The sequence below is a fragment of the Orcinus orca genome, chromosome 15 (assembly GCF_937001465.1).
Source record: "Orcinus orca chromosome 15, mOrcOrc1.1, whole genome shotgun sequence".
Lineage (NCBI taxonomy): Eukaryota > Metazoa > Chordata > Mammalia > Artiodactyla > Delphinidae > Orcinus > Orcinus orca.
In genome coordinates this window covers 77834349-77862182 of record NC_064573.1, presented here as the reverse complement: position 1 = coordinate 77862182, position 27834 = coordinate 77834349, and the positions used below count along the sequence as shown (strand labels likewise).

Below are 27834 nucleotides of genomic sequence, written 5' to 3'. Positions count from 1 at the left end.
TTGTCACTTGCCTACTTTGAGACATTTCAGTTTACAACCCCTGGACTCACTTCCCTCCAAGGTTTTTTCCACCTTACATTCCATGCCTCGCCAGAGAAAAACATTCTCCCCATTCTTGTCCATCAGCGGCATTCGTGATTTCTGCCGACAGTTCCTAAAAAAAAAAAAAAAAAAAGTTGCTCTGTTAGGATTGAAAACAGATGCCCTTTGCAGGGGCACAGTCTCCATTTCCAGCCTGGGCAATGTTTTCTTTCTCCTCACCTCTGGTTTGCATATTCTCTCACCTACCATCATTAGACCACCTCTTCTCAAATGGGATCCCCAGAAAACACAGACCTTCTTTTTGGTCATGCAAGATGCTTCCGGAGTCCTGGGCTAAAGGCACCTGAAAGAAATTCCATAGATTTTCAGGGGTTCCTAAAAAGTGCCTCAGCTTCTGCCAGGAACCTTTGCCCACCAGCATTAAATAACACTCAGGAATTTCTTATTTATTCAAAGCCTGACAGCTAAATTGCTACCGTGGGGATTAAAGAAGTGAGCCTTTCTGGGACCCGTTTGCAGGTTGACATGAGGAAGGGAGCTTGTGAACTCAAAAAGCTTGCCCAACTGCAGATAGTATTGAGCAGACAGTGTTTCTCAGCTAAAGGATTTCTTGTCATGAACAAGAGTCAGGGCAGGGCTTCCCTGGTGGCACAGTGGTTGAGAGTGCGCCTGCCGATGCAGGGGACACGGGTTCGTGTCCCGGTCCAGGAAGATCCCACATGCCGCGGAGCGGCTGGGCCCGTGAGCCATGGCCGCTGAGCCTGCGCGTCCGGAGCCTGTGCTCCGCAACAGGAGAGGCCATAACAGTGAGAGGCCTGCGTACCGCAAACAAAAAAAGAGTCAGGGCAGCTGCTTCTTCATCTAACAAGAGGTCCTAGCTCTGGGCCAGAGCCCATAGGACAGGGTGGGGCAGAAAGAAGTGGAAGACACAGTCCTTACCCTCAAGCAGCTCCTGGCGTCCAAGAAAGGGATCAACTTGCCATGAGTAGAATGCAACGGGCAGGTGGTGTGAGCAACCCATCCTATTTGGTCATTGAAACAGCCATGTGGATCGCGTTGTGCTGTATTTCATTCCAGGAATTTTAAGCATAAAAATGTAACCAGATAAACCAGAATACGGATAAATCAGAATAGTACCCTGTAGCCACTGACATATTTTGGGCAGGTTTTTCTCTTTGATTTGTTTGAAGCAGTCTCTTCGCTCTGGAATATTTGGTAAGGAAAATGAAAACCAATTATATTCATGTACCAAGATTCAGGTAATGAAAAGAGTCAATAACATCTCTGCGCTAGTTTATTAAGTTAAGTCTTAGTCGAAAAGACCTTCATTTGTCATTTCTCCCCGAATATCACGGTGGTCACTGAACTGAAATCCCTTGATTTCTCACAGTGTGTGCTCTTAAAGGATGAGACTGGTTGGATTTTGGGGTCTGATAGTTTTGTTTTTGTTGATTATTTTTAAACAAACATGCAGAACTCCTACGTGCACAAAAATGTTGTTTCTTTAACTGCTGTTTTCAATGCCCAGGGTTTCTTGGGGGTATCTTCTTTAAGACTTGCCTTCAGAGATTATATTTCTTTCTGAATCTCCCTACTGGTGCTATTTCATTGGACTTTTAAGAGTTCATTGGCTTTTCAGAAACAGCAAGAAGGCATTGGGAGCCACATTTTATGGTTAAAACTGGAGGTTACGTTGAATGAAATCACGTGGTGATTTTGTTCGGAGGAGGGCCCCTTTTAAGAACAATATTGTGGAATCAGACTGGATTTCTTGTCTGGTTCTAAACCGGTATCTAAGTCAAGCAGCCCTCTGCATTTCATCTTGGAAGTCTTATGACGGGAACCAGCCACAAAGCCAAAAATCTTCCCGTTCAAGAACCCCCTGACAGCCTGTTTCTGTGCAGTAGATTGACTTTTCTCTCCTGAGCGGTGGGGATTAGATTTACTACTTCAGTTGCCATTGTGTAAAACACAACCTTAGCTGAATAGTTGGTGAAATTTGCAAGAACCTTAGGTGTAATGATGGTGCTGTGAGTTTTGTTTAGGACATGCATGCTTAAGAATTTAGGGCTGAAGCATTATGATGTCTGCGAATTATTTTCAAATGGTTCAGTGCAAAGATGATAGATAGATAGATAGATAGATAGATAGATAGATAGATAGATAGATAGATAGAGTCATAGAGAGATGAGAGATAACAGAGGTAAATATATAGGTAGGTGGGTAGTTGGATAGATGGATAGATAGATAGATAGACAGGTAGATAGAGTCAAAGAGAGAGATTGTGGATGGATGGATGGATGGATGGATGGAATGATGGATGGATGGAATGATGGATGGGTGGATGGATGGAATGATGGATGGGTGGATGGATGGAATGATGGATGGGTGGATGGATGGATGGATGGATGGAATGATGGATGGATGGAATGATGGATGGGTGGACAGGTACAACAGACAGGGCAGATATGGCAAATGCTAATAACTGTTGAATATAGTTGGAAGTTTATAGGTGTGATTGCATTATTCTGTTAAATCTTCTGTATTTAAATATTTCAAAATAAAAAGTTGGGTGGCAAGGATAGCTTTAGTTAGACTTTCTTCTGTATTAAAATTTCCCAAGTTTTTTAAGAGAATAATATTCAGCCTCCCCATCTCTATCCCCCTCCCCCCCCACATATACACACATGCACACGTACACACCCACCCACACACTCATAAGCACCTCTTTTCCTGGAAGAAATAATCCAGCAGTTTAGCAGAATGTCACTGTTTTCCATGGCAGCCTTTCTTTACATTTTCCCCTCAGCATTTCAATTAGAGCTGTGAGTCACTGTGCTTTATGAAGGCTGGTGACAATGTCATTTACAGCTGTTTAGCATCCCAGTCGAGCCCTCTTCCACGGTGCTCATTACATCAGGGGCAGTGAGCAGTGAGCAGGTGACAGTTCCCTCTGTCATCAGCAGAGCAGGCTCCAGGCCTCTTGAGGAACTGAGAAATGAGCTTGAGGGTTTGTCCCTGGAATATCTTCCAAAGTTGCCTTTTCCACCACTGGCTTTGCAGACGGGGCACACCTGAATGTGCCTGAGCTCCGAAGGGTGACTCAGACCTGCAGCTTTGGCATCCTTCTTAGTGTCAGCAAACTTTCCTCCCAGCCACGGGGGTCTGACTTGCCATGACATCAGCTCTTGAACGTATCAGCTGCCTCTGGACGTGAGGGGATGCAGAGGAGGCAGGATGCTGGCCAAGCTGGATTCGAATCCAACCCCTCGCACTCGCCCTGTAACCTTGGGCAAGGTATTTAATCTCTCTCGAAATGTCCTTTTCCTCTTCTGTAAACAGGAGTATGACTCCACTTCACTGGGTTCTTGGAAACATTCAATGCTTGACTCATACTGGGTGCTCTGTACGTTTATTAGTAAGGATGAGGACGGCCAGTAGGGTAATTCACTTTAGACCTGCTATGCCCTTCACCGTAGCATCGCTTCTGATATTCCTCATCCCTAGAGCAGTGGGGATGAAGATTTATCAGACAGGATAACAGGAAACAGAAGGTACCTGCAGCAGTGATACTTTATTCCAAGAGAATTTAATAAAGGAATTACTTAAGGACATGGTTTTAGGCCCCAAGAAGGGAGGGTGAAGTGTCCAGAAACTAGCAACAAGAGGAGTGAGGACCACCCCAGGCCTGATGAAGTGGGGGGAGGGTACAGTGTTCCTGAAGCCCTTTGGACCGCGGGATGGGGTTGCAGACGCTGCGGGGGCGAGGGGTGTCCCAGCAGAAGCTGTGCTCACACAGAACTGCAGACCTCTCCGGACCACAGCACTAAGACGGGAGGGAGCAGCCTCCCTCTCCCCCTTCTGTCTCATCTTGCCTGTGCCTCAAATTGGAGGCCTCCAATCGAAAGCCAGAGGGCAAGGAACCTATTGATACCCATAGGGGCCAGCCTCCTCCGGGAGCCCAGATAAGTTTGGAGAAGGATGGAGAATAGATCTGGGGACAAAGGATGGAGAACAAGCAGCACAGACAAGGCAAAGAGGAAGAGCTTGCTGATAATCGTCAATAAAACCAAGCTCAAGGGCTTCCCTGGTGGCGCAGTGGTTGAGAGTCTGCCTGCCGATGCAGGGGACACGGGTTCATGCCCCGGTCCGGGAAGATCCCACGTGCCGCGGAGCGGCTGGGCCCGTGAGCCATGGCCGCTGAGCCAGCGCGTCCGGAGGCTGTGCTCCGCAACGGGAGAGGCCACAACAGTGAGAGGCCCACGTACCGCAAAAAAAAAAAAAAAAAAAAAAAAAAAAAGCTCAATTCATTAGCTCTGAACAGAAAGATGCTTCTCTGATCTGGGTTGTGCTGGAGTGTCTTCAGTTTTCTGTAGGATCCTTATGAAATCCTCAAAATGAATCAGGCGTTTGCTTTCATTTCAAACATTGAGATATATCCCTAGGTACTTTGAGGAAATGGGACTGAGCATTAGAAAATCAAATGAACAGTGCCAGGGCACTGAGACTGAACCAGCAAATTGTAGGGTAGAGTCCTGGCTCAATACAGCATCCGGTCTATCGAGGAGACTTGTTGAATAAGCTGCTGAAATAGGTTCAGTGTTCAGTCAACAAGTAACTGGTTTAGTGTCTGGTGAACTTTCATTCTGTGTTGTTCTGAGCGCATGTCTGGGGGCAGTGGGCAGCTGTGTCATATCAGCCAGGTGTACATATTGTGAAAATGGGAGAAGTTCATGAATACTAAGCAAGGCATTCTAGTGGTGGTACCCCAGGGACCCTGAGATTTTTTTGCACCTTCAAGGACTGTAGTAGATTAAACATGGAGGAACTTTCTTGGTGAAAGTAATGTGCTGTTGTTGAAAGAGTCCTGGGGTGAGAGCTGGGAGTGTCAGGTCGCTCCAGCAAAGATACTAACCCTGGCCAGCGTTCTTCACACATTTGTTGAGGACCAGGTACTATGTTAAGTGCTGGGGTCACATAAGCACAGATTTTCCAAAACGTGATAGATACTCCACTGGTGGTACCCATGTATTTATTGAGGTAAAATTTATGTAACATAAAATTCATCGTTTTAAAATATACAATTCAGTGGCAGTTAGTATATTCACAATATTTTACAACCATCACCTCTATCTAGATCCGAAACATTTCATCATCCCAATAGGAAACGCCGTACCCATTAAGGATTGAAAACAATTGTTCAAACAAAGCTTGAACACACATGTTCAAAGCAACGTTGTTCACAGTAGTCAAAAGGTGGAAACCACCCAAATGTCCATCAACGGATGAATGGATAAACAAAATGTGGTCCATGCATACAATGGAATATTATTCAACTGTAAAAAGGAATGAAGTACTGATACCTGCGACCACCCAGATGAACCTTGAAAACGTTGTGCTGAGTGAAAGGAGCTAGACACAAAAGGCCACCTATTGTAGGCTTCCATTTATATGAAATGCCTGCAACAGGCAAATCCGTAGAGACAGAAAGCAGATAGGGAGTTGCCAGGCACTGAAGAGAGGGGGCGAAAGAGAGAGACCGCTTCACTGGTACCCAGTTTTTTAAACGTTTTATTTGGAAGTAATTTTAGACTTATAGATAGAAAAATTGCAAAATAGTACAATGATTTTCCTTATTATCCCTTATCCAGCATCCCCTAATGTTATCATCATTCGTAGCCATAATGCAGTTATCAAGAGCAGGAAACTGACAATGGAATAAGAGTATTAACTAAACAACAGACGTTATTTGAATTTCACCACTTTTTCCACTAATGACCTTTGTCTGTTCCTGGGCCTTATCCAGGATTCCATGCCGCTTTTAGTGCGTTATTTCTCTTTCGTCTTCTCTGATCTGTGAGAGTTTGTGACTCTCTCCTTGCCTGTCATGCATTTGAGACTAGAAAAGATTACTGGTCAGTTACTTTCTAGAATGTCCCTAAATTGGAGTTTGTTCAGTGTTTTCTCATGATTGGAGCAGAGCGGTATCCATTCTTCAAATTTGCTCATTAAATATTGTCTTGGTAATAGAAAAATGTAGCTGGCACCTTCGTACCATGATTTCATGGGTGCTCTTCCTTTGGGTGAAGCCATGGTATGTACTTAAGGGAAAAATGAGTCAACTTTAAGGAAAAATAGTAAATAAATAATTGCACAGTATGAGACCAGGGTACGGCACAAAGATAGGAAGGTGGCAAGACTGGTTGGCGGAACATGATATTATTTCATGGAATCGTCACGAGAGCCCTGCAAGTAGATACTATTAATATTTGCCATTTTCCATGTGAAGAAATAGAGGTGCAGAGATGCTAAATGTCATGCCCAAAGCCACAGTCAATCACTGGCAGAGTCAGGATTTGAACCCAGAACCTACAATCTTAACCATGACATTCCCCCATAAGCCTTTCTTCCCACCTCTGTGATGCCAGCTAAGATGCTGTTCACGGTGACATCATTCTCTTTTTCTCTGTGATTTTATTTCAGGAGAAAATTTGCAGAGCTCTGTCCAGTAAGGCTGCATCAGGTGGGGTAAGGCTGAAGCAGGTGGGAATGTGTCACTCAGTGACGAGGAAGGGATGCCTTCTAGGGGCTTACCAGGTGTACTGGGACAACAGGAGATAAAGACCCAGCCAGCTCAGGTAACTGAGGTGGAGTCACTAAGGAAAACCTGTAGGATCTGGGACTGTGTATTCCCTCCAATTGGAGGAAGGAGGCTGGTCTCCACTCAGATCTTGTTGGAATGAGTAGGCACAGACTGGCTTGACATTAAAAGCTCCATTTAGAGGAAAAGGTGTCACTCCAGGAAGGGTTTTTGTAAAAATACCAGGTTAAGAGAAGAAGCAGATACGGAGTTAAGGATGACTGTTGTGTGAAGCTCAGTAGCTTTAACCCGGGGAAATGAAGACAGGGTAAGCGTCAGCCAGAGGGCAAAGGCTGGGACAGATGCAGAGAGCTCTCAGGAAGGTGGGTATCCCATCAGACACCTGGACCAACTGGGAGCACCCGTGACAGGACCCAAATCACTGAGCACATCTGCCCCTTCATTGAGCAGCTTCTAAATGTGACCTTCCTTGTCCCTCTTTAAAACTCACTATCTAGCAGGGTCCCACAGGTATTTAGGGTCCCACAAATACCTACAGGGTCCTGGCAAGAAACAAATGAGTGAGGGGGCTGCATGGGGGCTGGGGGGAACTAGAGAGCTCATGCCCTATGGAAAGGGGGCATCACCTCTCACTCCAGCTGTTTGCTGACATTGAGGAATGCAGACCATGTATGAATGCACCTTCCAATAACCTAAGAAAGCCAGAAATTTGTCTTTCGTGTGAAACTTACAGTCATCTGTATGCCTGTGGGCTGTTGTTTGTAAAATCTGACCAGAGCCTTTTTGAAGCAAGTGATATCCTGGCTCTGAAGTAGACAATCTTGTGCAGAACGGTTTATAGTTGGGTGGAAATTGAAATTTCATTTGAAATTGCCATTTTTGTAGGTCACAGAATGGTTCAATATCTGCAGTTGTACATGGTTCAACCTGATATTACCACACTCCCTAGACTGAAGTATTCTGGTTGAAGCTTCATTCGACTGCAAAAATGTAACACAGGCATTTAGCGGCAAACCGGACCAGTGTTTCACTCGGAGGTCTTCTTAAAAATGCAGATTCTGATTTGTAGGTCTGGGGTGGGGACTGAGACTCTGCATTTCTAACCAGCTCTTAGGTGATGTCTGTGGTCCATGACCACACCTTACATAGCAAGGCATTAGACCATGGCCATCATTGGTGATTTTAGAAGCTCCACTGAGATCCCCCCTCTTCAGCTCTCCTTTTCCTAAATCCAAGTGCTGTTACCCAAATATGTGAAGTCTCATTTATTTCTTCTTTCATTTGTAGTGGGCTATTTATCACTTCTCTGCAACAGATAAGAAGTGAACCAATCCCAGCCCTGCCTTTCTTCCTGGCAACCACCAGCTGGAATGGCCCTCTAGATATGGCATGGGCTCTCCAGTTCCCCACCGTCTCCACCAGTCCCTCTCACCTCCCGCCTGGGCTACTTCATTCAATAGCTCTAGACTTGGAGATTGAGACTTTGACATCTTGAGCACCTACTATGTGCCCAGCAGTTTGCTGTGCATTGAGGGTCCAACAGTAAACCAGGGAACTGTGATCTCTGTCTTCAAGGTGCGTACATTCTCATAGTTCATTAGAATAATCCTTTCTGAGAACAAAGTTGTTACTCGATAAAAGCTGGGTAAATGAAGGAGTTGTAGCAGGGGTCTCTAGTATGATAGTCTTAAGTTTTATTTTATTTTAAGAACTACATTATCACTTATGGCTGCCTTTAAGCAACACTAAATAAACTAGCTTTTTATCCTAATTATGAAATTGATCTATAATATTTACCTTGACAAGCAACTAGTATGGGGTCTGTGGACCCCTACAGGTCTCTGGGATATCTGAAAATCCTAGAATTATATGCACATCTTTTATGACAATTTGCCCCTAACCCCCACCTATCGGGGTATCCTCAGACCCCCCGTTATCAATCCTGAAGAGGTGAATAGTAATTGGGGACGGTTCACCAGGAGGGGACGGATGAGGAGAGAGTTGACTCCTTGGGCTTATTTTGAATAATCAAGAAACGGTATAGCCAGACATAAAGGGCATGTACCAAGAAGGCTGCAGCTGACATCCTGAGATTAGCACTGCTGTTGAAAACAGGTCCCTGAGAAACTTTCCTAATTTCACAGGGAAGGCAAGGAAAATGAGCATGTAACCTGAGTTTGAGAAGAAATCATGCAAGAGACCTGAATCCTAGTTCTGACTCTAAGAACTTTTGGCAAGTTCTTCCCCATCTATGAGCCTCAAACTCCTCATCTGTAAAATTAAGATTAATCCAGTAACTTCTACTCTTATTGCTTATTGGGTCAAGGAGTGCTTAGAAAATCGTATTAATGCTATGGGCCCCCTCCCCATATAAATTCACATATGCACTAATTGTGTGCACTAAAAGTTTTGCACACAATTCCAGGATTTTCAGGGATTCCTGAGCCCTGTAGGGGGCCCATAGACTCCATATTATGAATCATTGGAATGGAAAACTCCTAGAGTCCCTTTCAACTTCCAATTACTAAAGTTATAGCTGGTGATCAGGCCAGCTGAAATAAAAATACACAGTAGTACCTGGAAAGTGATAAAAGCAAAGACTTTGAGTTGTCGTTATTTGTAGGTGAAGTGATTGCTTAAAAACTCTGAAACTGAACATTCTTGTGGCTAAAATAGAGTTTAATATTTCTTTTAAAGCAAAGATTTTGAGTTCCCACACACTTGGTTTGAATCCCTGCCATTGACACTAGCTGGATAAACTTCTGTGACTTAATTAACATCTTTGAGCCTCAGTTTCAACACCTATAAAATGGGAATAATAATATCATGTCCTTCATATGGTTGTTGCAAGAATGAAATTAGATAGTTCAATAAAGTTCTTACATATAAAAATGTTCAAAATATTAGGTTGAACTCTAGGAAAGTGGAGAATTTGATCATTTACAAAACTGCTAATTCCATATATTTCAACCTAATTAATAAAAATTTAGTAAAAGATATTGCTTTGATAGCTGATCATTTATTCAGTAAATATTTTTTCTGTGTTTACTAGGTGCTAACATATTCTAAGAAGAGAGTCAATTACCTTTCAATTCAAAGCACACCTATCTGCCTTAGAGTTAAGTGACCAGCAGATGTATACCAAGCTCATACCTCCTTTGGTGAATTGTTTTCCCTCCTGTCCTTGACCCTTGGCCCTGTGTCCATGCTAATACAGGGTAACTGCAAATGCATGTAGCCAATCTGAGGATCTTGATCTTTTACTTAAGTTTAAACCATTTACATTTATTGTTATTACTGATGTATCCAACATATGTGAGTTATTCCTGCTATTGTAAGTTTGTGTTTTCTACTTAATGTATTCTCCCTTTGCTGAAATTCATTTTTAATTGATTCAAGCCTGTGTGGATGCTGTGATCTATTTACAAGGAACTTTTGAGTTAAGGGAGTGGATATTATCACTCCTCCCTTAAAATAATCATTCTTACTTCTTCTTCCTTCCATGAGCACCTTTTGCCATCCTCTTGACCCAGCTTCCCTGCACCAGAGGCACCCAAGGATGCCAGGCATGAGGAGAAACTCAGTTGAGTGTCCATTACCAGTGAGTTGCTATTTGGAGGATACTGTTCTTGATGTCCTCCTAAAAATAAAGACTCAACATTACCATTGCAGTTGACATTTACAGTTTACAAAGCACTCTTTCCAGCATCCGTCTTATTTAATCTTCACAAAAATCTTGGAAGCACTTGTTATTACCTTTTCAATTTCACAAAATGAAATTGAGATTCAAAATATTAAAAATGACCTGCCCCAGATCAAATACCCAGTAAATGGCACAGCTGGGGAAATGAGCCAAGTCAAGTCTATTTGCTGTAATCCCCCTTAATTCTCAGGATTAAGGAAGTAATGGCATCAGGAAATGTTGACTCTTGAAATATACTAAACTAAATTATTTATTACTACTCAAGAAGGACAATTCTATCAAGTGAGTTTCATTCATTCTTATCCTTTCTTTCATCCCATCATGTTCTATCTGCTTGTAGAAACCAGAGCTGGAAAGTCCTTCTGGACTTTTCCTTCTTTCTAACCCCAGACATCAGTCACCAAATTTTGTTGACGCAACCTCCTAAATATCTCTTAAATCTACCCACTTTCCTCCTTCCTCCCTTTCACTACCCTAATTCTAACCACCATCATCTCTCATCTCTGGCCTGCAGCAGCCTCCTAACTGAGCTGCCAATAGCCAGCCTTGCTTTTCCATCCATTTTCCATCCAGCATCTTAATAAAATCTAAATCTAACCACAGAACTTCTTTTCTCAAATCCCTCCAGCATTTGCCATTGCTATAAGAATAAAGTCCAAAATCTTTAACTTGACTCTCAAGAGAATTTCATGATCTAGCTCCTGAAGATCTCTCCAGCTTTGAAAGATGTTGACTTTCTTCTCCAACCACAGTGGACTTTGCCCAGTGCCTCGAACCTGCTCCCTCCCACCTCTAGTGCCTTCTCTCCTCCACCTCTTGCACCCCTTCATCTGGCCAACTCTGTATCCTAACTCTTCTTCCAGGAAGCCTTCCTTGACCACCACCTCTCAGACTATGTTAAGTGTTCTGTCCACGCTCCCATTAGCACCCTGTATTTCCACTTTGTCCTACTCACTATACTTGTCACTAATATCTCTCTCTACTCCCTGCTTCACCCCTGGCTTGGGAGATCTGAGGGTAGGAATGCTGTCTGTATTGTCTATTCTTACTTCCCAGTGCCAAGCTCCTTGCCGACCCAGCTGGGAGCTATGTAAGGGTTAATGAATGAATAGGTGATGTGAATGAAAAAAAAAAAAAGGAAAGAAGAGAGGAAGGGAAGGAGAGAAAAGGGGAAAGAAAAAGAAAGTAAAAGAGGGTAAGTTTTATCAGGGGTAGAATATATGTGCCATCTCCTTGTAATGACTCTTAAGAACTGTTTCAGAGACCGCTGGTAATATGTTTCCTTTTTATAGTAATGAGGCCACCCTCTTGGTCATGATTATGTTCACATATCTGGGCTGAGATACTTCATTTTCCTCGAGGTGTCATCTAAAAGTAATAGAAGTGCCATGCACTTTACATGGATTATCCCATCAAATGTTTTCCCATTCACTTAGCCCATGTAACTTATTGCTTCTGCTTGACAGACAAGGAGTCTGAGCCTAATAAATGGTAGAGGAGGGTCACAAACCCTTGTCTTTCCAGCTTCAATGCACATGCCTTCAACCCCTACATGACGCTTAAGGTGATGTGGTGTGTCTGTCAAGAGTGGGGGCAGAGGTACATCTGCGAGGATTTTTGTGCCACTGAGGGGGTCCGTGGATGGAAAGAACTTAAGAACCTTTACCCCAAACCCTGGAATTTTCTGTCTGTGGGATGGATATAGTGCTGTACAGCTAGCTGAACTAGTTCATAGAAATGAGCTTTGCAAAATGAAGATGAAATGAAGTTTTCATAATTCCCCAGATCTATTCCGACATAGGGATGACAGCCCTGTAGCGCTCTCCTGCTGATGGACTGGACCAGTAATACGCCCACCCCACCCTAGTGGTATTGACTCATCACCAACTTGCAGTGTCTGAGTTTCTGGCTGCTTCTGTTGAGTACGTTCCAACACACCAAATTCTGTTCTTTCAGGATTCTGAGGAGGAGCCGGTGACAGGCTCCCATTCCACTGGAAAGCAGGACCAATCTGTGTGTCCACAGCTCTTACCTGGTCCTTCTGCACAAAGTACTTGAAGCAACATATGTCCATTGGGCACTACAGACGGCCAGTAGGATAATGGCTGCTTGCGTTTTAATTATTAGTAACAGGAGTGGGGAGAGTACCCATTTATTGAGCACTTACCATTGCATATGGTGCATAGTAAGAACTCAGGAAATACTAATTATTATCTCATTCCATCCTCACACACACACCTGAGGAGATGCTATTATCATTCCCACTTTATAGATGCAAAAACTATGACTCAGAGACGCTAAGTGACTTGACCACCATCACAAAGCCACATGGAGAAGCTAGGGTTCAAATCCAAGATAGTCTGACTTCAAAGACCTTGTTCTTTTTTTAAAGGTGATACAAAAACATAGTACAAAATAAATGAACAATATGAAAGAATATGTAATAAAAGTGAGCTTCCTCCTCCAACCCCACCCTTAGCCTCCCAGTCCCCTTTCCCAGAAGCAACTTCTGTTACCAATATCTTGGGTGTTTTTCCAAAGATATTCAGTGGATCTCCAAGCTTCCATGGAAGTATAAACAAATACATACAATGGGTATGCAAATATATTTATATATTGGTGTTCTCCACCTTGCTTTTTAAAATTAACAGTGTGTCTTGAAAGATCATTCCCCATTGGTCCTTTTAGATCTAATCCCCCCCATTTAATGCCTGCACTGTATTCCACTGCACGGTTGTGCCGTAGTTTATGTAGCAGTTCTCTATTAATGGATACTCAGATTTTCTTAATCTCTTGATATTCTGAACAACCTGCAAGGAAGAGGTGTGTGTGTGTGTGTGTGTGTGTGTGTGTGTGTGTGTGTGTGTGTGTGTGTGTGTGTGTGTGTGTGTGTGTGTGTGTGTAAGAATGTTTTTCCAGTTTCTCTGTAGGGGAAAGTCCTAAAAATTGAATTGCCAGGTCAAAGATCTGTGCAGGGCTTCCCTGGTGGCGCAGTGGTTGAGAGTCCGCCTGCTGATTCAGGGGACACGGGTTCGTGCCCCGGTCCGGGAAGATCCCACATGCCGTGGAGCGGCTGGACCCGTGAGCCATGGCCGCTGAGCCTGCGCGTCCGGAGCCTGTACTCCGCAGCGGGAGAGGCCACAACAGTGAGAGGCCCGCGTACCGGGGGCCTGTGCATTTTCAATTTTGATGTGGATATTGTCAAACTGCCATTCAAAGAGGCTGTACAAAGCAGCGATCGAGGAGAGTGGGGATTTCCCAAAGCCTCCTCTCAGGGTGTGCTTTCAAACGCTGAACAGTCCTTCATCCTCGCCCTCCTGACTCTGATGCTCCTTCCTGCCGCTGAGGTGTGGGCATTATTAGATCTGGGAAGATCACGGACAAACTGTAGCCATGAAACTGGGGGAATTATGTGGCTGGGGAGACCCCCTGGCAGCAGGGCGCCCGTGTCTCTGGGATCCCCAACACAGAGCGCCAACTTAACCCCCTGGCTTAGAGAGGTTGGCGGGTTTGTAGCTGTGATTTGCTGGAGTAGGAGAAAGCACGTCAATTTGATTCCCAGGTGACGCTCTCTCTGGGGAAAGACTGCAAATTAGCAGTTGCGGGGATGTAAGGAAGTTGGTTGTTTTGCTGTGTTTTGTTGTTTGGTTTTTTTTTAAAGAGCACAGTTGGGTTACAGTTTTGGTCTTTTGTTTTTATTGGGGGTGGTGATATTTTGGTTTTTAAGACATGGAGGGCTTGGGATTTGTTTTTGTTTTTGTTTTTTTTTTTTTTTGCGGTACGCGGGCCTCTCACTGTTGTGGCCTCTCCCGTTGCGGAGCACGGGCTTTGGACGCGCAGGCTCAGCGGCCATGGCTCACGGGCCCAGCCGCTCCACGGCATGTGGGATCTTCCCGGACCGGGGCACGAACCCGCGTCCCCTGCATCGGCAGGCGGACTCTCAACCACTGCGCCACCAGGGAAGCCCGGGATTTGTTTTTAAATGAGATTGGAGGGAGATGGGAAACAGGGTCGTGACTCCATTAGAGATTTTGTGGGTGTTCGAACTGAAAACAGCCGGGAGTTCTTCACAGGCTGGATGTTGTTTTCTTTAATATTTAGTGGTAATACACATTAAAATGGTAATACCTGTGATTTTAAAATAATAATTTAAATGATATTCAAATAGGGAAAAAGGTAGTGCAAAGTCTGTCTCCGTCCTACTACTGATGTCCAATATTCCTCCTAAGATGTAGCCAGTGCTACCCGTTCCTTCCAGAATATTCTCTACATTTACATGTGCAGAATGTATGCATTTGCTCCTTTCTTTTTTCACCTAATGATATATCTTGGAGCTCATTTCCTACCTGTAAATAGAGATCTGCATCATTTTTTAAATGAAACATTCACTATACAGATGGGTTAGATTTCAAACGACATTCGAACAGCGAGATGTTGGGTCCTGGACTATTAGCCTAGGTGATCCCCTACTATGACCTCTCTCTTCACATGGTTTGAGGTGGGTCTTCTCTCTCCCCCACTCCTACCCCCATCACACCTAAAATTCCCAGTGGTCAACCTCAAAAAGTGACGAAATGTTTGCTCACTGTCTGTGTCATTTTTCTGGCTTCTTTAGAAAGCAGGAGTATCTTCTGCCTGCCTAGGTTATTAGTAGATGCTCGAGGGGACCTGAGGGACAGTGGGGTGGCAGGGAGGAGCTCTGGTCCAGGAGCCACGACAGTCAGACTCGAGACCTCCATTGCCCAATGGCAGTGCAGTGTGAGCACGTGTGTGGTTTTTAACTGTATAGTAGTTGCATTTAAAAGCAGCAAAAGCAACAGGTGAAATTAATTTTCATAATTGTGCTTAATCCAGTATACCGAAAACATGATCCTTTCAACATGTAGTCAACATTGGAAATTATTGAGATATCTGACATTCTTTTTTTCCTCCTAGTCTTTGAGACCCCATGTAGATTTCACTCTTTTTTAAATTTATTTATTTATTTATTTTTGGCTGTGTTGGGTCTTCGTTGCTGCGTGTGGGCTTTCTCTAGTTGCGGCGAGCAGGGGGCTACTCTTCATTGCAGTGCGTGGGCTTCTCATTGTGGTGGCTTCTCTTGTTGTAGAGCACGGGCTCTAGGCGCACGGGCTTCAGTAGTTGTGGCACGCAGGCTCAGTAGTTGTGGCTCGCGGGCTCTAGAGCTCAGGCTCAGTAGTTGTGGCACACGGGCTTAGTTGCTCCGCGGCATGTGGGATCTTCCCGGACCAGGGCTCAAAGCCGTGTCCCCTGCATTGGCAGGTGGATTCTTAACCACTGCACCACCGGGGAAGTCGAGATTTCACTCTTATGTCACATCTCAAGGAACCAGTCACAATTCAGGGGCTCCATGGCCACATGTGGCTAGTGGCTGCCCTATTGGACAGACATCTAGACACCCCCAGCTCTGGCTGATCCACGTTGAATGAGCACCCTCCCCCTCGCTTCTCCAGGCCTCTGTTTCCTTATTTTTGAGTAGGGGAGCTGGGCAATCTTTTGGATTTTAATGGCTGCTCATCATCCTAACATGGGCCGACTTTCAGCGCTAAGAATGAAAAGCCATGGGCAAGCCAGGACAAGCGGTTCTCCCTATTGTAGCTCAATGTCCACATCTGTAAAATGGGGATGATTGAACGTGATGAGTCAGGGTGAGGATGACAAGTAGGGCAGCTGATGCGGGTGTGTTTGGGGGGAGGTATCATCTTAGGGGATTGTCTTTAGGATTAGCATCAACCCTGGTGAGTGCCCAGCACCCACTCGCTTAGAGCCGGGGCTGCCCTCTAGTTTCCTCCTCTGAACCTCAGTCACCTTGTCCTTCTGTAAAGTGGGGATAAAAATGACACGTGCTTTACAGAGTCGCTGTCAGGATGAAATAAGATACCCACGCAGAGGGCTCAGCGCTGTGCCTAGCACACAGTGAACTCTCCATCACTAGAAACTGCTACTGTTACCATCCCTCCAGGAGCAGACATGGACCCAGGGTGGGGAGTGCCACACCCAAGGTCACACAGCGAGACGGTAGTAGCAGATGCTGGTCTATTGTGGCTCCCTCCTCCCTGGCGGGCATCCCCAAAAGTCAGCCGTGAATTTCTTCGCAGCAAGATAAATGAAATAAATACACCTGAAACCACTGAACTACTCCAGTGAGGCCTGGGTCCAAGTACTGTTTCCGTGGTTATGTGCTGTGGCGCGCACATGCATGTGATGTGTTTAAAATCACGGCTCCAAAGGTCTGAGCTAGGTTGGCGGGATACCCAGTACCCGTCTTCCTGTATCCGGTGCCTCATACCATGACTGGCGTGAGATTCCGCTGTGTGCTTTCAAGCATAGGGCCCCCTTCTACATGGCACATGACGTACATTTGGAGAGGCTGTGATGGAGGAGAACGTGCACTGAATTAACAACCAGGAAACCCGAATCACTACATATTATGTAACGATAACAGGAAGCCATTTCTTCTGAGCATTTGCTCTGTGAAGTTACTGAAAGCCTTGCACTTACTATTTTATTTAATCCTCCCAGTTACCCAGGGAGGGAGGAATTACTTGACCCATTTTACAGATAAGGAAGCAGAGCTTCCGAGAAAATAAAGAACTCCCCCAGAAACACACAGATAGAGCCAGAAAGGACCTTAAAAATCTTCCCTGTGGCAGAAGGGGGGACAACCATCCCGGGCGGCCCAGGATTGAGGCGGCTCCTGGAGACTGGACATTTGCAAAGAAGGACAAGAGGCTCTCCTTCCAGCAGCGTAGTGTATTCTTTGGGGATATCGAACCTGATCACGGTCAGCATGAGGATGAACACATGTCAGCAGATGAAGGTGTGTTTGGGGTGGGGGAAGAGGGATAGTGTCGAGGGATTATTATTAAGATTAGGATTTTGCCCCTGGTGAAGGTTCAGAAGCCACTTGCTTAGGCAGAGAGCTTGGTCAGCCCCACCCTGTCTCTCAGCAGACGCTGAATATCACTGCCTCTCCTAAGCCCTGCCTCTCTCCAGTTCCTTCCAAAGATCAAGCTGTCTTTCTAGGGCCAAAGTCTGAGAAACAGCACTTCAGTTTCCCAAGCACCAGCCAACAGCCTCCTCTGACTTAGAAAGCAGCTGAGAAAGAGAGAGGAAAAGCTGGGCGTGGCCAGGGAGGTTTGTGGGTTGCTTTATTTCTTTTCTCTTTTTTTTTTAAAATTAATTTATTTATTTTTGGCCACACTGGGTCTTTGTTGCTGCGCGCGGGCTTTCTCTAGTTGCGGTGAGCGGGGACTACTCTTCGTTGCGGTGCGCGGGCTTCTCATTGCGGTCGCTTCCCTTGCTGTGGAGCACGGGCTCTGAGTGCACACGGGCTCAGTTGTTGTGGCTCATGGGCCTAGTTGCTCCGCAGCGTGTGGGATCTTCCCGGACCAGAGCCGGAACCCGTGTCCCCTACGTTGGCAGGCAGATTCTTAACCACTGCGCCACCAGGGAAGCCCCTATGTCTTTTTTCTTAAGCCAAGTCCTGGCTCTGTCTTTTGGTAAATTCTGGCCAAGCCAGTGTGGGGAAGAAGAGAACTGGGGGGCCCCGCCTCCCCAAGAGCTCACCTTCAAGTCCCTTCTTGAATTAAAGAACGGAGCCCAAATGCCAAACTTGGACACTCAGGAGAGATCTGGAGGTTCCAGCTTCCTCTGCCTGCAACTAAACAATGAGCATCCTGGGTTTGGTACTCAGAAAAATGGGGCTCCAGGAGAGTTAAGGAAGCAACAGCCGGGGGGGGGGGTGCTGGGGCCCAGGTAGGGAGGTGGGCCAGTCCTCCCCAGTGAGGAATGACCTAGCGGTTCTGGATGGTTTTCTCTGCAAACCAGAACCCCGGCGGCAAGATGCTGAAAGACACTCCGCCTGTCAACACATGGGCCACACACGCTCACACACACAGCAGAGAAATGACACAGCACGAGGGCGATGCATGAATATACAAAGAGAGAAACACACACACACGGCGACACCAGATGGAGGAGGCAGCCGGGCTGGGTCTGGGTGTTCATGATCTGCTCACCCACAGAGAGGGGCTGGCGGAGTTGCATAACGCAAGCTGCAAAAGGGGCAGGTTGAACTTGCTAACCACCACCCACCTTGAGGGCGATCCAGGAGGCAGTGCCTCCTTCTCAGGGTGGCATCTGCACCCACCCCCTACTCTCAGAGGCAGCAGGAGTTTATCAGCTGCCCCAGCCCTGGGGCGACCCCGGGAAGTCGCTAAAAGGAAAATAAGGGAGTGTCACTTTGTTATAGTGGCAGGTGGGGGCTCCCTCCTTGTGCGAAGGCATTTTGAGGATGCTGGCAGCAAGGGCTGCCAGGGTAGAGAGGAGACTGGGGCTCGGGCTGGGGGACAGGAAATGAGATGGAGGGATTCTCTTCCACCCCTACCCCCCAACCCCACCCACACACCACAGATCACCTGCCCCCCCCCCAGACACATAAGACACGCTTCCACAGCTGCCCGCTGTGCATGTGCCACAGGTGCACACACCTCACCTGGGCCACAGCATCTCCAGCTGGCCTCCCTATGGGCCTTTGTTATCCCATTTACTTCTCTGAGCCTGGGGGAGCTGGTGGGAGTTGCAAAAATCGCTAGATTATAAACTTTTTAAAACTAGAGTATAAACTTAAAAGCTCATGCTAAAGAGTGGAGCAGATCTGAGTTCAAATCCTCCCTTCACCATCATTCTCCACGTGACCTTGGACAAGTCACTGAACCTGCCCAAGTTTCAGTCTTCTCATCGGTTGAAGGGTTACTGTGAAAATCAAAGGAGAAAAAAACTTAAGAATGTACGTGCTCAGCAAGTGCCCACTGTCTTTAGTCTTTGAGGCTTTTTCTTCTTCATTCCACAAATATTCGTTGAGCGCCAGCTGTGTGTTTATCTAACAGTCCACGCTTCCTAATGCTTCTCCGTTAGGGTTTCAGACAGTCTGTGCTACACAAATGCTCTCCAGAGTTTGGTGTGGACCCCTGTCTTTGGTATTTATTATACCAATTTTGGCTTATCACGGTATGGAATGTGGCCACGTCTGTCCTTTTGAACCTGGATTGTCGATCATTACAAAAATGGTCATAAAATCCAGTTGACATCCCTCATCGGTGGTTGCATAGAAGGTGGCGTCATTCCCTGTCCCGTGGGTTTGTTGTGGGCGGGCTTTGGGAGCAGCCAGAATGGAGAGCCCAGTGATCTCTGTCGGCCGAGCTCCTGACCTGAGGATGGAAAACGCTGCAAAACTCGGAGAGCCAAAGGCTGCGTGACAGGTTGGAGTGGTGACTTCTTGCGGTGGGAAAGAGATAAGCGAGGTCTTCTGGTTCTTGCCATTTGATTTCTGGGGCTGACTGTCAGTGGTTTCCCCCAAGGAGCCCCTCGGTCTCATAGGGCTTCAATCCTGAGGTTGAAACCAGGCAATATGAAGCTACCTGCAAAGGTATGCCCCTCGAGGAAGAAGGATTTCATTTCTAGGTTGGCTTCAGAACTCCAGAGCATCTTATGGCTAGACTTCTCAGTTGGCTGCGTTTCCCATGTTAGTTTTGAAGGCGGTGTTGGACACTCCACATGCATCTCTCTCTTTTAATTCTTTTCTTCCCCTCCCTTTTTCCTCCTCTTGACCTCAGGAAGCCCCAGATTGGATCTGCGTCTGACGGGATGGCGATGCCCAGAGGATAGTGCCCGCTAGCATGCGTCACCTCTAGACACATCCACCAGACACGTTTGCTCCCCGGTCTGCCTGACCTGTTGCTTAGGGACATGTCCCGCTGCTTCCCCTGACGTCTGCCTGATCAACCATCGCTTCCTTGGAGAATAAGGAAGGAGGCAGACACAGGAAATCATGCCACCGACAGCCCAACGACAATGAGTGAGTGACGCTGAGTTGACGTCAAAGGCAGAGAAAACCAAGACCGAGAGCAGCTCGCTCTCCAGACTCGCCTTGGCCCCTGCAGCGCCGGCCCCCAGCTCCTCCTCTCGTCACAGCCAGAAGCCTGGCCGCTCCCGGCGACATCGTCTCGGCTTGACACATTTTGAGGTCTTCTGACCCTTGGACACTAGACATCATGGAGAATCACATGTTCAGCGTTAAGCAGATCCAACCCAATGTCATCTCTGTCCGCCTCTTCAAGCGCAAAGTGGGGGGCCTGGGGTTCCTGGTGAAGGAGAGGGTGAGCAAGCCACCCGTGATCATCTCCGACCTGATTCGAGGGGGTGCCGCGGAGCAGAGCGGCCTCATCCAGGCCGGGGACATCATTCTTGCCGTCAATGGCCAGCCCTTGGTGGACCTGAGCTATGACAGCGCCCTGGAGGTGCTCAGAGGTATCGCCTCCGAGACCCATGTGGTCCTCATTCTGAGGGGTCCCGAGGGCTTCACCACGCACCTGGAGACCACTTTCACTGGGGACGGGACCCCCAAGACCATCCGGGTGACACGGCCCCTGGGTCCGCCAACCACAGCCGTCGATCTGTCCCACCAGTCGTCAGCCAGCAAAGAGCAGACCCTGGCAGTGGACGGGGCCACGGGTCCTGACAATGGGCCGCAGCACGTGCCAGACCAGGGGCAGGAAGCTGGCTTGCTCTCCCACACCAATGGCCTGGCTCCCAGGCCCCCAAGCCAGGACCCTGCCAAGAAAAGTTCTGGGGAGAGCAATAAACTGCTCAAAGAGATAGAGCCTGTGCTGAGTCTTCTCACCAGTGGGGGCAAAGGGATCAATGGAGGGGGACCTGCCAAAGCGGAGACAAAGGACGCAGAAATCCAGGTGGACAGGTAAGCTCCACAGGTGCATGTGTGTGTACGTGTGTTGTACGCGAGCAGGTATTGCGACTGTCTCACAGCCCGGAAGCTAACCTGAGTGTCTCAGTCTTCTGCACACGTACATCCACTCAACCACGCTTGCCTCTCGCCCTGAAAATTGCTGTTGCAGGAACGCAGTGGGCGTGATGTCTAGCACGTATCTCTTGCCGTGAAACCCAGAGTTCAGAATCCTGGTAGCTGAGGTCCTGTCTTCCAGCAACCCCACAAGGTGGGGATTTTTGCAATCCACATTTCACGAGTGGGGAGACAGAGGGTCAGAGAGGAGGGGCCTTTCCCGAGGTCACCCGGTGATGACAGGCACGTGTACACGGCAGGCTTGGGCGTGGGTGGATGCCGAGGCTCTGGGGAGAGAGAGGAAGCGCAGAGAGCTGAGAGCTGGGTAACCCTCAACCCAGACTAGCTCTCTCCTGGTAATGGCCGGTCCAGTGCAAGGAAGCTTTGAAAAGGAGGAAATGGAGGCAAAGTAGAGAATTGGCCCTGACGCCCCCCAAATGCTGGACTTGCTCAGGTTATATGGGAGCCAAGGCTAGCACTTGAAGAGCTGGGTACCAGCCCCTCTGTATTTGCCAGATTGCCATTTTCTGAGTCTCTGGGGAAGGAGAGCTGGCAACACAGTGGGTGATTCTAGCTCCTTCTCTGGCGAGGAGTCAGCAGCTGGACCAGGTGGTCGGGAACCAGTCAGGAGAGAGAGAAAAGTTTCTCTCCGCCTTCTTCCACTCCCATCTAAGGTCTAGCACTGACCCTACAACCCGCAGTGTTACTAGGCGGACCCTTCTTACTTACAGAGGGAGGCTCAGGTCTGAGCCCCCCGAGAAATCCAGGCCGAGATTTCCCAGCTCCCTCCTCAAGGACCCCTGAGTGTCCCAAGAGCATTTAGAGGTCACCAGGAAGTCCCTTGGGGGCCTGGATTAAAGTAGCTCCCCAAGCCCCTGAATGTATTCGTTTAACAAATGTCTGTTGAGGACCTACTGTGTGCCACACTGTTCTGGCACTGGGATAGAGCAATGAATAGACAAGTCCTCTGACCTTGAGAGTGAATGAAATTGACAAAACCCCTGACCTTTGGAAGCTTACAGTACAGTGGGGAAGATGAAGATGTAAACTGCGTAGACCGTTCGTCATACGTGCTAAGTAGATAAATAGAGCGGGGAAGGGGTTAGGAAGTGTTGGGGAGGGTGACATTTCAGATCAGAAGCTGGTGGGTCTCACTAGGAAGGCAACACGGGAGGACCCAGAGGAAGGGGGAGAGGGGAGGCTTGCAGCTTCATGGGGGAGGGGTGTTCCAGGCAGAGGGAGCGGCAGGTGCCAAGGTCCTGTGGTCAGGTGTGCCTGACACATTTGAGGAACTGCATGGGATCCAGTCCTCCTTCCTGGTGGGGTGGCCCCCACACTACCCATTGGTGGGCGCCTCAGTCCGTGGAGCCCACCCCGGCCACCATTGCATCCTGGGGCTTTTCCAGCGTCTGACACCAGGGCAAAAACTGAACCAGTGCCAGGGAGACCCCAAGTAGGAAGGTGGAGGCTCTGTCAGAAGGCTTGGGCAGAGGGGAGACAAAGGGCACCTGCTGCCCATCCAGCCCCTGCCCTCCCAGGCACCCCTTCACACTCCTGTGAGTCCCCTGCACACACCCTGGAGCCTTTCCCACACCTTGGGTCCTGTCTCCACAAGAGACAGTGCATCTTGGGCCCAAAACATAGGCCACGGTGTGGGCAGAGCTGGGCGCCCCCAGTGCCCTGCTGTCCATTTCCAGAGCTGGGGGCCAGGATCAGTCCTCAGGGTTCTCCTGGTGGCAGGGACCTGGTGCCTGATTCTCCCTCAACTAGGGAGGTCCCCCAGGCTAGAATCCAGCCCTCAGAGCAGCCACCTCCCAGGGGGCCCCACAGCAACACACCCAGTGGAGATGACGTGCTGAGCCTTGAGATAGCTTCTGGGCAGCCAGCAGGCCCCCCAGGTCTCGCTCCGTGGACTTAAATTCTAAGGCAGCTGTATGGCCCAGAAGCAATCACTGGCCTTGTTTTCCAGGAGGCATTGGAAGTGTCTGTCCTCAGAGGCTCCTGGGCACGGCCTTGCCCCCCTAATCCTATACATGCCCCCCATCCTCAGCACCACCTCTCCCAGGAGGGGCAGCAGGGCAGTGAATGGGGCCATCGCACCGCATGGGGCAGCTGAGCCCCTGTACCAATGTCCCATGTACTTGCTTCTGATTCTCAGCTGGGCACAGGGTGGGCGTGAGGTGTGAGCCTCAGAAACCCCGGGGGCTCTATTTCCGTCCCACCCTGGCCCCGGGGGCCTGAATCGCCAGGTATGATGTGGAGAAGTCCCTCCTATCGCTGGGAGCTGGGCCCTCCATCCAAGGAGCCAACGTGACCGCCTCTCCCAGCTGACAATCCGAAGACAGGACTGTCGGCTGCAAGAGGCCGGAGACAGGACACCAGACTGAGATGAGATCATCGAGTGTGACGAACTTTAATGGGAGCCCTCTTTGTAGCCAAGCCCCAAGGGGCTTCTCCAAACACCATCTCAGGGAAGCAGCCTTGTGTCCCCAAGAGTGAGGGAGGGACACAGCGGTCTGCTGCGGGGCCCTGCTCCCGCCAGACCTATGTTACCACCTCAGGAGGTTACATCTGAGCTCTCAGCTGCCCTCGTCCATTCAGGGTCCTGCATCCAGGGAGCCCACATCAGTCTCACGTGCAGTGTGATTAACCAAAAGTAGCCGAAAAAACTGCTTTGGGGGAGGTATGATTTGGGAGAAAGTGACCCAGGGCAAGTGTATGTCTCCACGAAACCCACTAAGACGAATGGTTCTAAGGTTGAGTAATACTGTGAAATAGCACGTGTTCCCCCAGTTCAATGGCTACATGCGAAGCTCCCCTGCCTTTTTTTTAACAAATATTTTTAAATGTCCCCTTCACTAACCAGAAGCTCATTCATGGAGCATAATACCTTTACATTTTGTAAATCGATATAACGCCCTAACTATAAAACAAAGGAGATAGAGCATCAAAGTCATTTATAATGAAAGAGCCTATAATTTAATATATCAGTGCACAGGCGTGGCTCCACCGGAGTGTCACATGTTTGCACCTAAAGATAGACTTGCTGCAAACACGACGGCGTCAAATGCAGATTGACACAGGTGTGTTGTGCTGGCAACTCAAATGTCACCTACAGCGTCACCTTGGTGATGTGATTTTCCAAAATGGTGAAGGATTCCTGATAAAACGATGTCCTGTCTTTCTTTGATTTACCCAACAGTTGCGTGCATGGAAAGTTCAGTATAATTTAAAGCCAAATTTATACAGAAGCCCAAATTGAGATCTTGGCTGAGAAATTGAAGCATGCTTTTCTATCTTAGTGGGTGTCCAAAGTTTGTGTGGCAGTCTGGATCCTTCTTCCTTGAGTGGGTTTGTCGCTGGTATTGCAGGAGGCCCCTCACCACCCCCCACCATGCCACCTCCCTCCCGCTGTGATGCCAGGAGCACTTGCCATCACCGTAACGACCACAAAAGCGCTCCCACAGGTTGCCACACTGTCTGCACGGCTGAAACGTGTCTCGTTACGAATCAGTGTCCCAGTCTTCCCAGGGGCCTCTCCCTCCAGGCTGCTTTTCGGGGTGGGGTCAGACTGGCATCCCAGATGTTAGATGACAATGAGGCCAGCTGCCTGCCAGGCCCAGAGCCCCACATCCAGGTCACACTCAGTGTCCGCAGCATCTGGGTCCGAGCAGAGGCTGGGCCGTCACTGGTTCTCAGCAGCGACCTTGACTCTTCTGCCCTCTTGGCCTCATTTCCTTCCTCCGTCCTTCTTTCCTCTTGTCTGTGGACTGATTCCCCCGCTCTGTCTAGTCCCTTTCCCTCACGGGGCACCCCTAATCCTGTTGTGTGGCGTGCTGGCCCTTATCTATGGAGAGAAGTGATATTTACTTTAAACACAGTCTCATCCCTTCATCCCAGGGGGGAGGTGGCCCTGGCAGGCGGTGGCAGCAGGTTAGGGATGGTCAGGAAGGAAGGTGGTGATTTGGGGACCTTCTGTGCTTGGGAGCGGTCACTTTAAAATGCTGCATGTCAGAGGATATCCAGGTTGCTCAGCTTGCTGCCCTGAAGGAGGGTTCTAAAGAGGCCAAGGTCTCCGGTCCAGCATCCATCTGGACTAGCTGGTCAGCCTCGCCCTGTGCCCTGATAACTTCTCATCCACTCACAGGGCCCTTGGTTACTTACAAGAGTACCCTCAGAATAGTCAACTCTTCCGAGCCTGCATGCATTCAGCTCCCTAAGTAGCACCTGTAGTTTTAGCCCCCGTTTATATAAGAAGGAACTAAAGCTCAGAGAGGTGAAGCAGCTTGCCCAGGGTAACACAGCACTGGCCACAGGGTTCTATCCAGGTTCTACCTAGACGTCTTACAGTGAGCGTCTACAGTTAAAGAGAAACCAGACAAGAGAACGGAGGAACGGAAGTCAATTTTCCATTCTGGAGGAACGGAAGTCAATTTCAACCCTATAGAATCAGCTTAACTGGGGGAGGTGGCCTCCTTCTATGACAAGCCTGAGTTTTATCATCATCATGTTGGTCAGCCTCTGCTGAGCACTCCAGATGGGGCTGGCCCCAGGCTATGGTCTTTACATCAAGTAATTCACTTTCTCTGCATAGCACCCCGTTTTCCTGATAAGGAAACCAAGACTCAGAGAGGTGCAGTCACTTGTGCCAGGTCACACAGCCAGCCCATGGCAAAGCCAGAACTCGACCCTAAACCCATACTCTTGACCTCTACTAACTTTGTAGTTTGCACTGTTGGCCACAGTGCCCTTGACCACTAGCCATCAAATTTCTGAGGACATCAGAATATTTTCTCAGTCTGAAGGGGAAACCGAGGCCCTGAGGTTGTCATCTACTAAAGACAGCGCCCCTGGAGCACTGATCGCAGACCGACCAATGACAGCATTGATTCCAGGACTGTCTGCATTAGAGAATCTCCTCCTAGGCTGCACTTGACATGCCTCATGGCTTTGAATCACTCTGGTGGCATTTTTCAACTAAGGCATTGACTCTGGTAACTTTGTCATCACGCTGAATCTGGGTTCAACTTTTCATTCTCACCCTGAACATTCGAGTGTGAGTGGCTTCCCCAGTCCATCCTTTCCTGGGCGGGGGACCGAGGTCCTATTTATAGCAGTTATTGCTCTTGTTCTGTGCCCTCCTCCCATCTGTATCCCTGCCACCTGGCCCAGCGGGCACCCAGACCCTCATTCTGGGGCAGAGCTATGGAAACAAGCCCGCCCACCTCAAACTGCATGTAACCAGAGGGCTTCTCTCCATCTCTCAGTTGCTGGATATTTATGGAGCAACTATTCCGCCTCAGATACTGTCCTAAGAGCTGGGGATCCACTGATGATCCATTATAGAGTCATATCATAGGCAAGAAATGAATAATAAACAAATAGACACATGCAATCATTTTAGATAGTGATACATGATGTGAAGGAAGTAATACATTGACTTCAGGAGAAGTGGCTTGGGGTTGGGTAGCACATTAGATCGGAAGGTCAGGGAAGGCTTCTCTGAAGGCATTTATACCGAGGCCAGAAGGTGTGAACCATGTGAAATCTAGGGAAGTGTGTTCCTGGCAGAGGGTACAGCAGGAGCAAAGGTCCTGAGGCAGGGATGAGATTGATATGTTCAAGGAACTGAAAGGAGGAGGCCTGTGGGGCTTGAGTTCAGCCAATAGGAGGAGAGTGGTAGGCGGTGAGGTTAGACACCTGGGCAGGGGCCATCAACCATCCCACCACCGGCCATCCCATCCCATCCCATCCCCATCCCTGTCACCCCCCACTCATTGTATCAGCCTTCATTCCTGTGGCTACTGTAACAAATGACCACAAACCTGGTGCTTTATTCTCTTACATTCTGGGGGTCTTAAGTCTGGAGGCTCTAGAGGAGATGATGTTTCCTGGCCTTTCCCAGGTTCTAGAGCTGTATCCCTTGCATCCCTTGGCTTATGGCCCCTTCCACCATCTTCAAAGCCAGCAGCACACCTACCATTTTGCTCCATGGTCACATGGCCTTCCTCTTCTGTGGTCAAATCTCCCTCTGCTTCCTTCTTTTTTTTTTTTTCTTTTCCTTGCGGTACACGGGCCTCTCACCACTGTGGCCTCTCCCACCACGGAGCACAGGCTCCGGACGTGCAGGCCCAGTGGCCATGGCCCACAGGCCCAGCCGCTCCGCGGCATGTGGGATCCTCCCAGACCGGGGCACGAACCCGTGTCCCCTGCATTGGCAGGCGGATTCTTAACCACTGCGCCACTGGGGAAGTCCCTGCCCAGCTTTGGTGACGTTAGGAATGAGAGCCATGGTTGTTCCTGAGCTCAGAGGCCCTCGCCTCACTTCTCAGCTACAGCACTTGCCATGGAATTCCCGCTCTGAAGAGCATACCTTTCTCTTTATCAAGAACTTCCCCCCCACCACCCCAGGGCTTCCCTGGTAGCGCAGTGGTTAAGAATCTGCCTGCCAAGGCAGGGGACACAGGTTCGAGCCCTGGTCCGGGAGGATCCCACATGCTGCAGAGCAGCTAAGCCCATGGGCCACAACTACTGAGCCTGTGCTCTAGAGCCCGCGAGCCACAACTACTGAGCCTACATGCCTATAGCCCGTGCTCCTCAACAAGAGAA

At 48.4% G+C, this 27834-nt stretch overlaps 1 protein-coding gene across 1 annotated transcript in view; it reads left to right on the top strand.

Moving 5' to 3' along the window:
- The window catches only part of LOC125961207 (nitric oxide synthase, brain-like), a 60875-nt gene that overhangs the window by 5529 nt on the left and 27512 nt on the right, over window positions 1-27834 (top strand). Inside the window, exon 2 of the mRNA XM_049697695.1 lies at window positions 19982-21123. Coding sequence (XP_049553652.1) covers window positions 20420-21123 — 704 coding nt within the window. The 5' untranslated portion in view covers window positions 19982-20419. The remainder of the gene's footprint in view (window positions 1-19981; window positions 21124-27834) is intronic.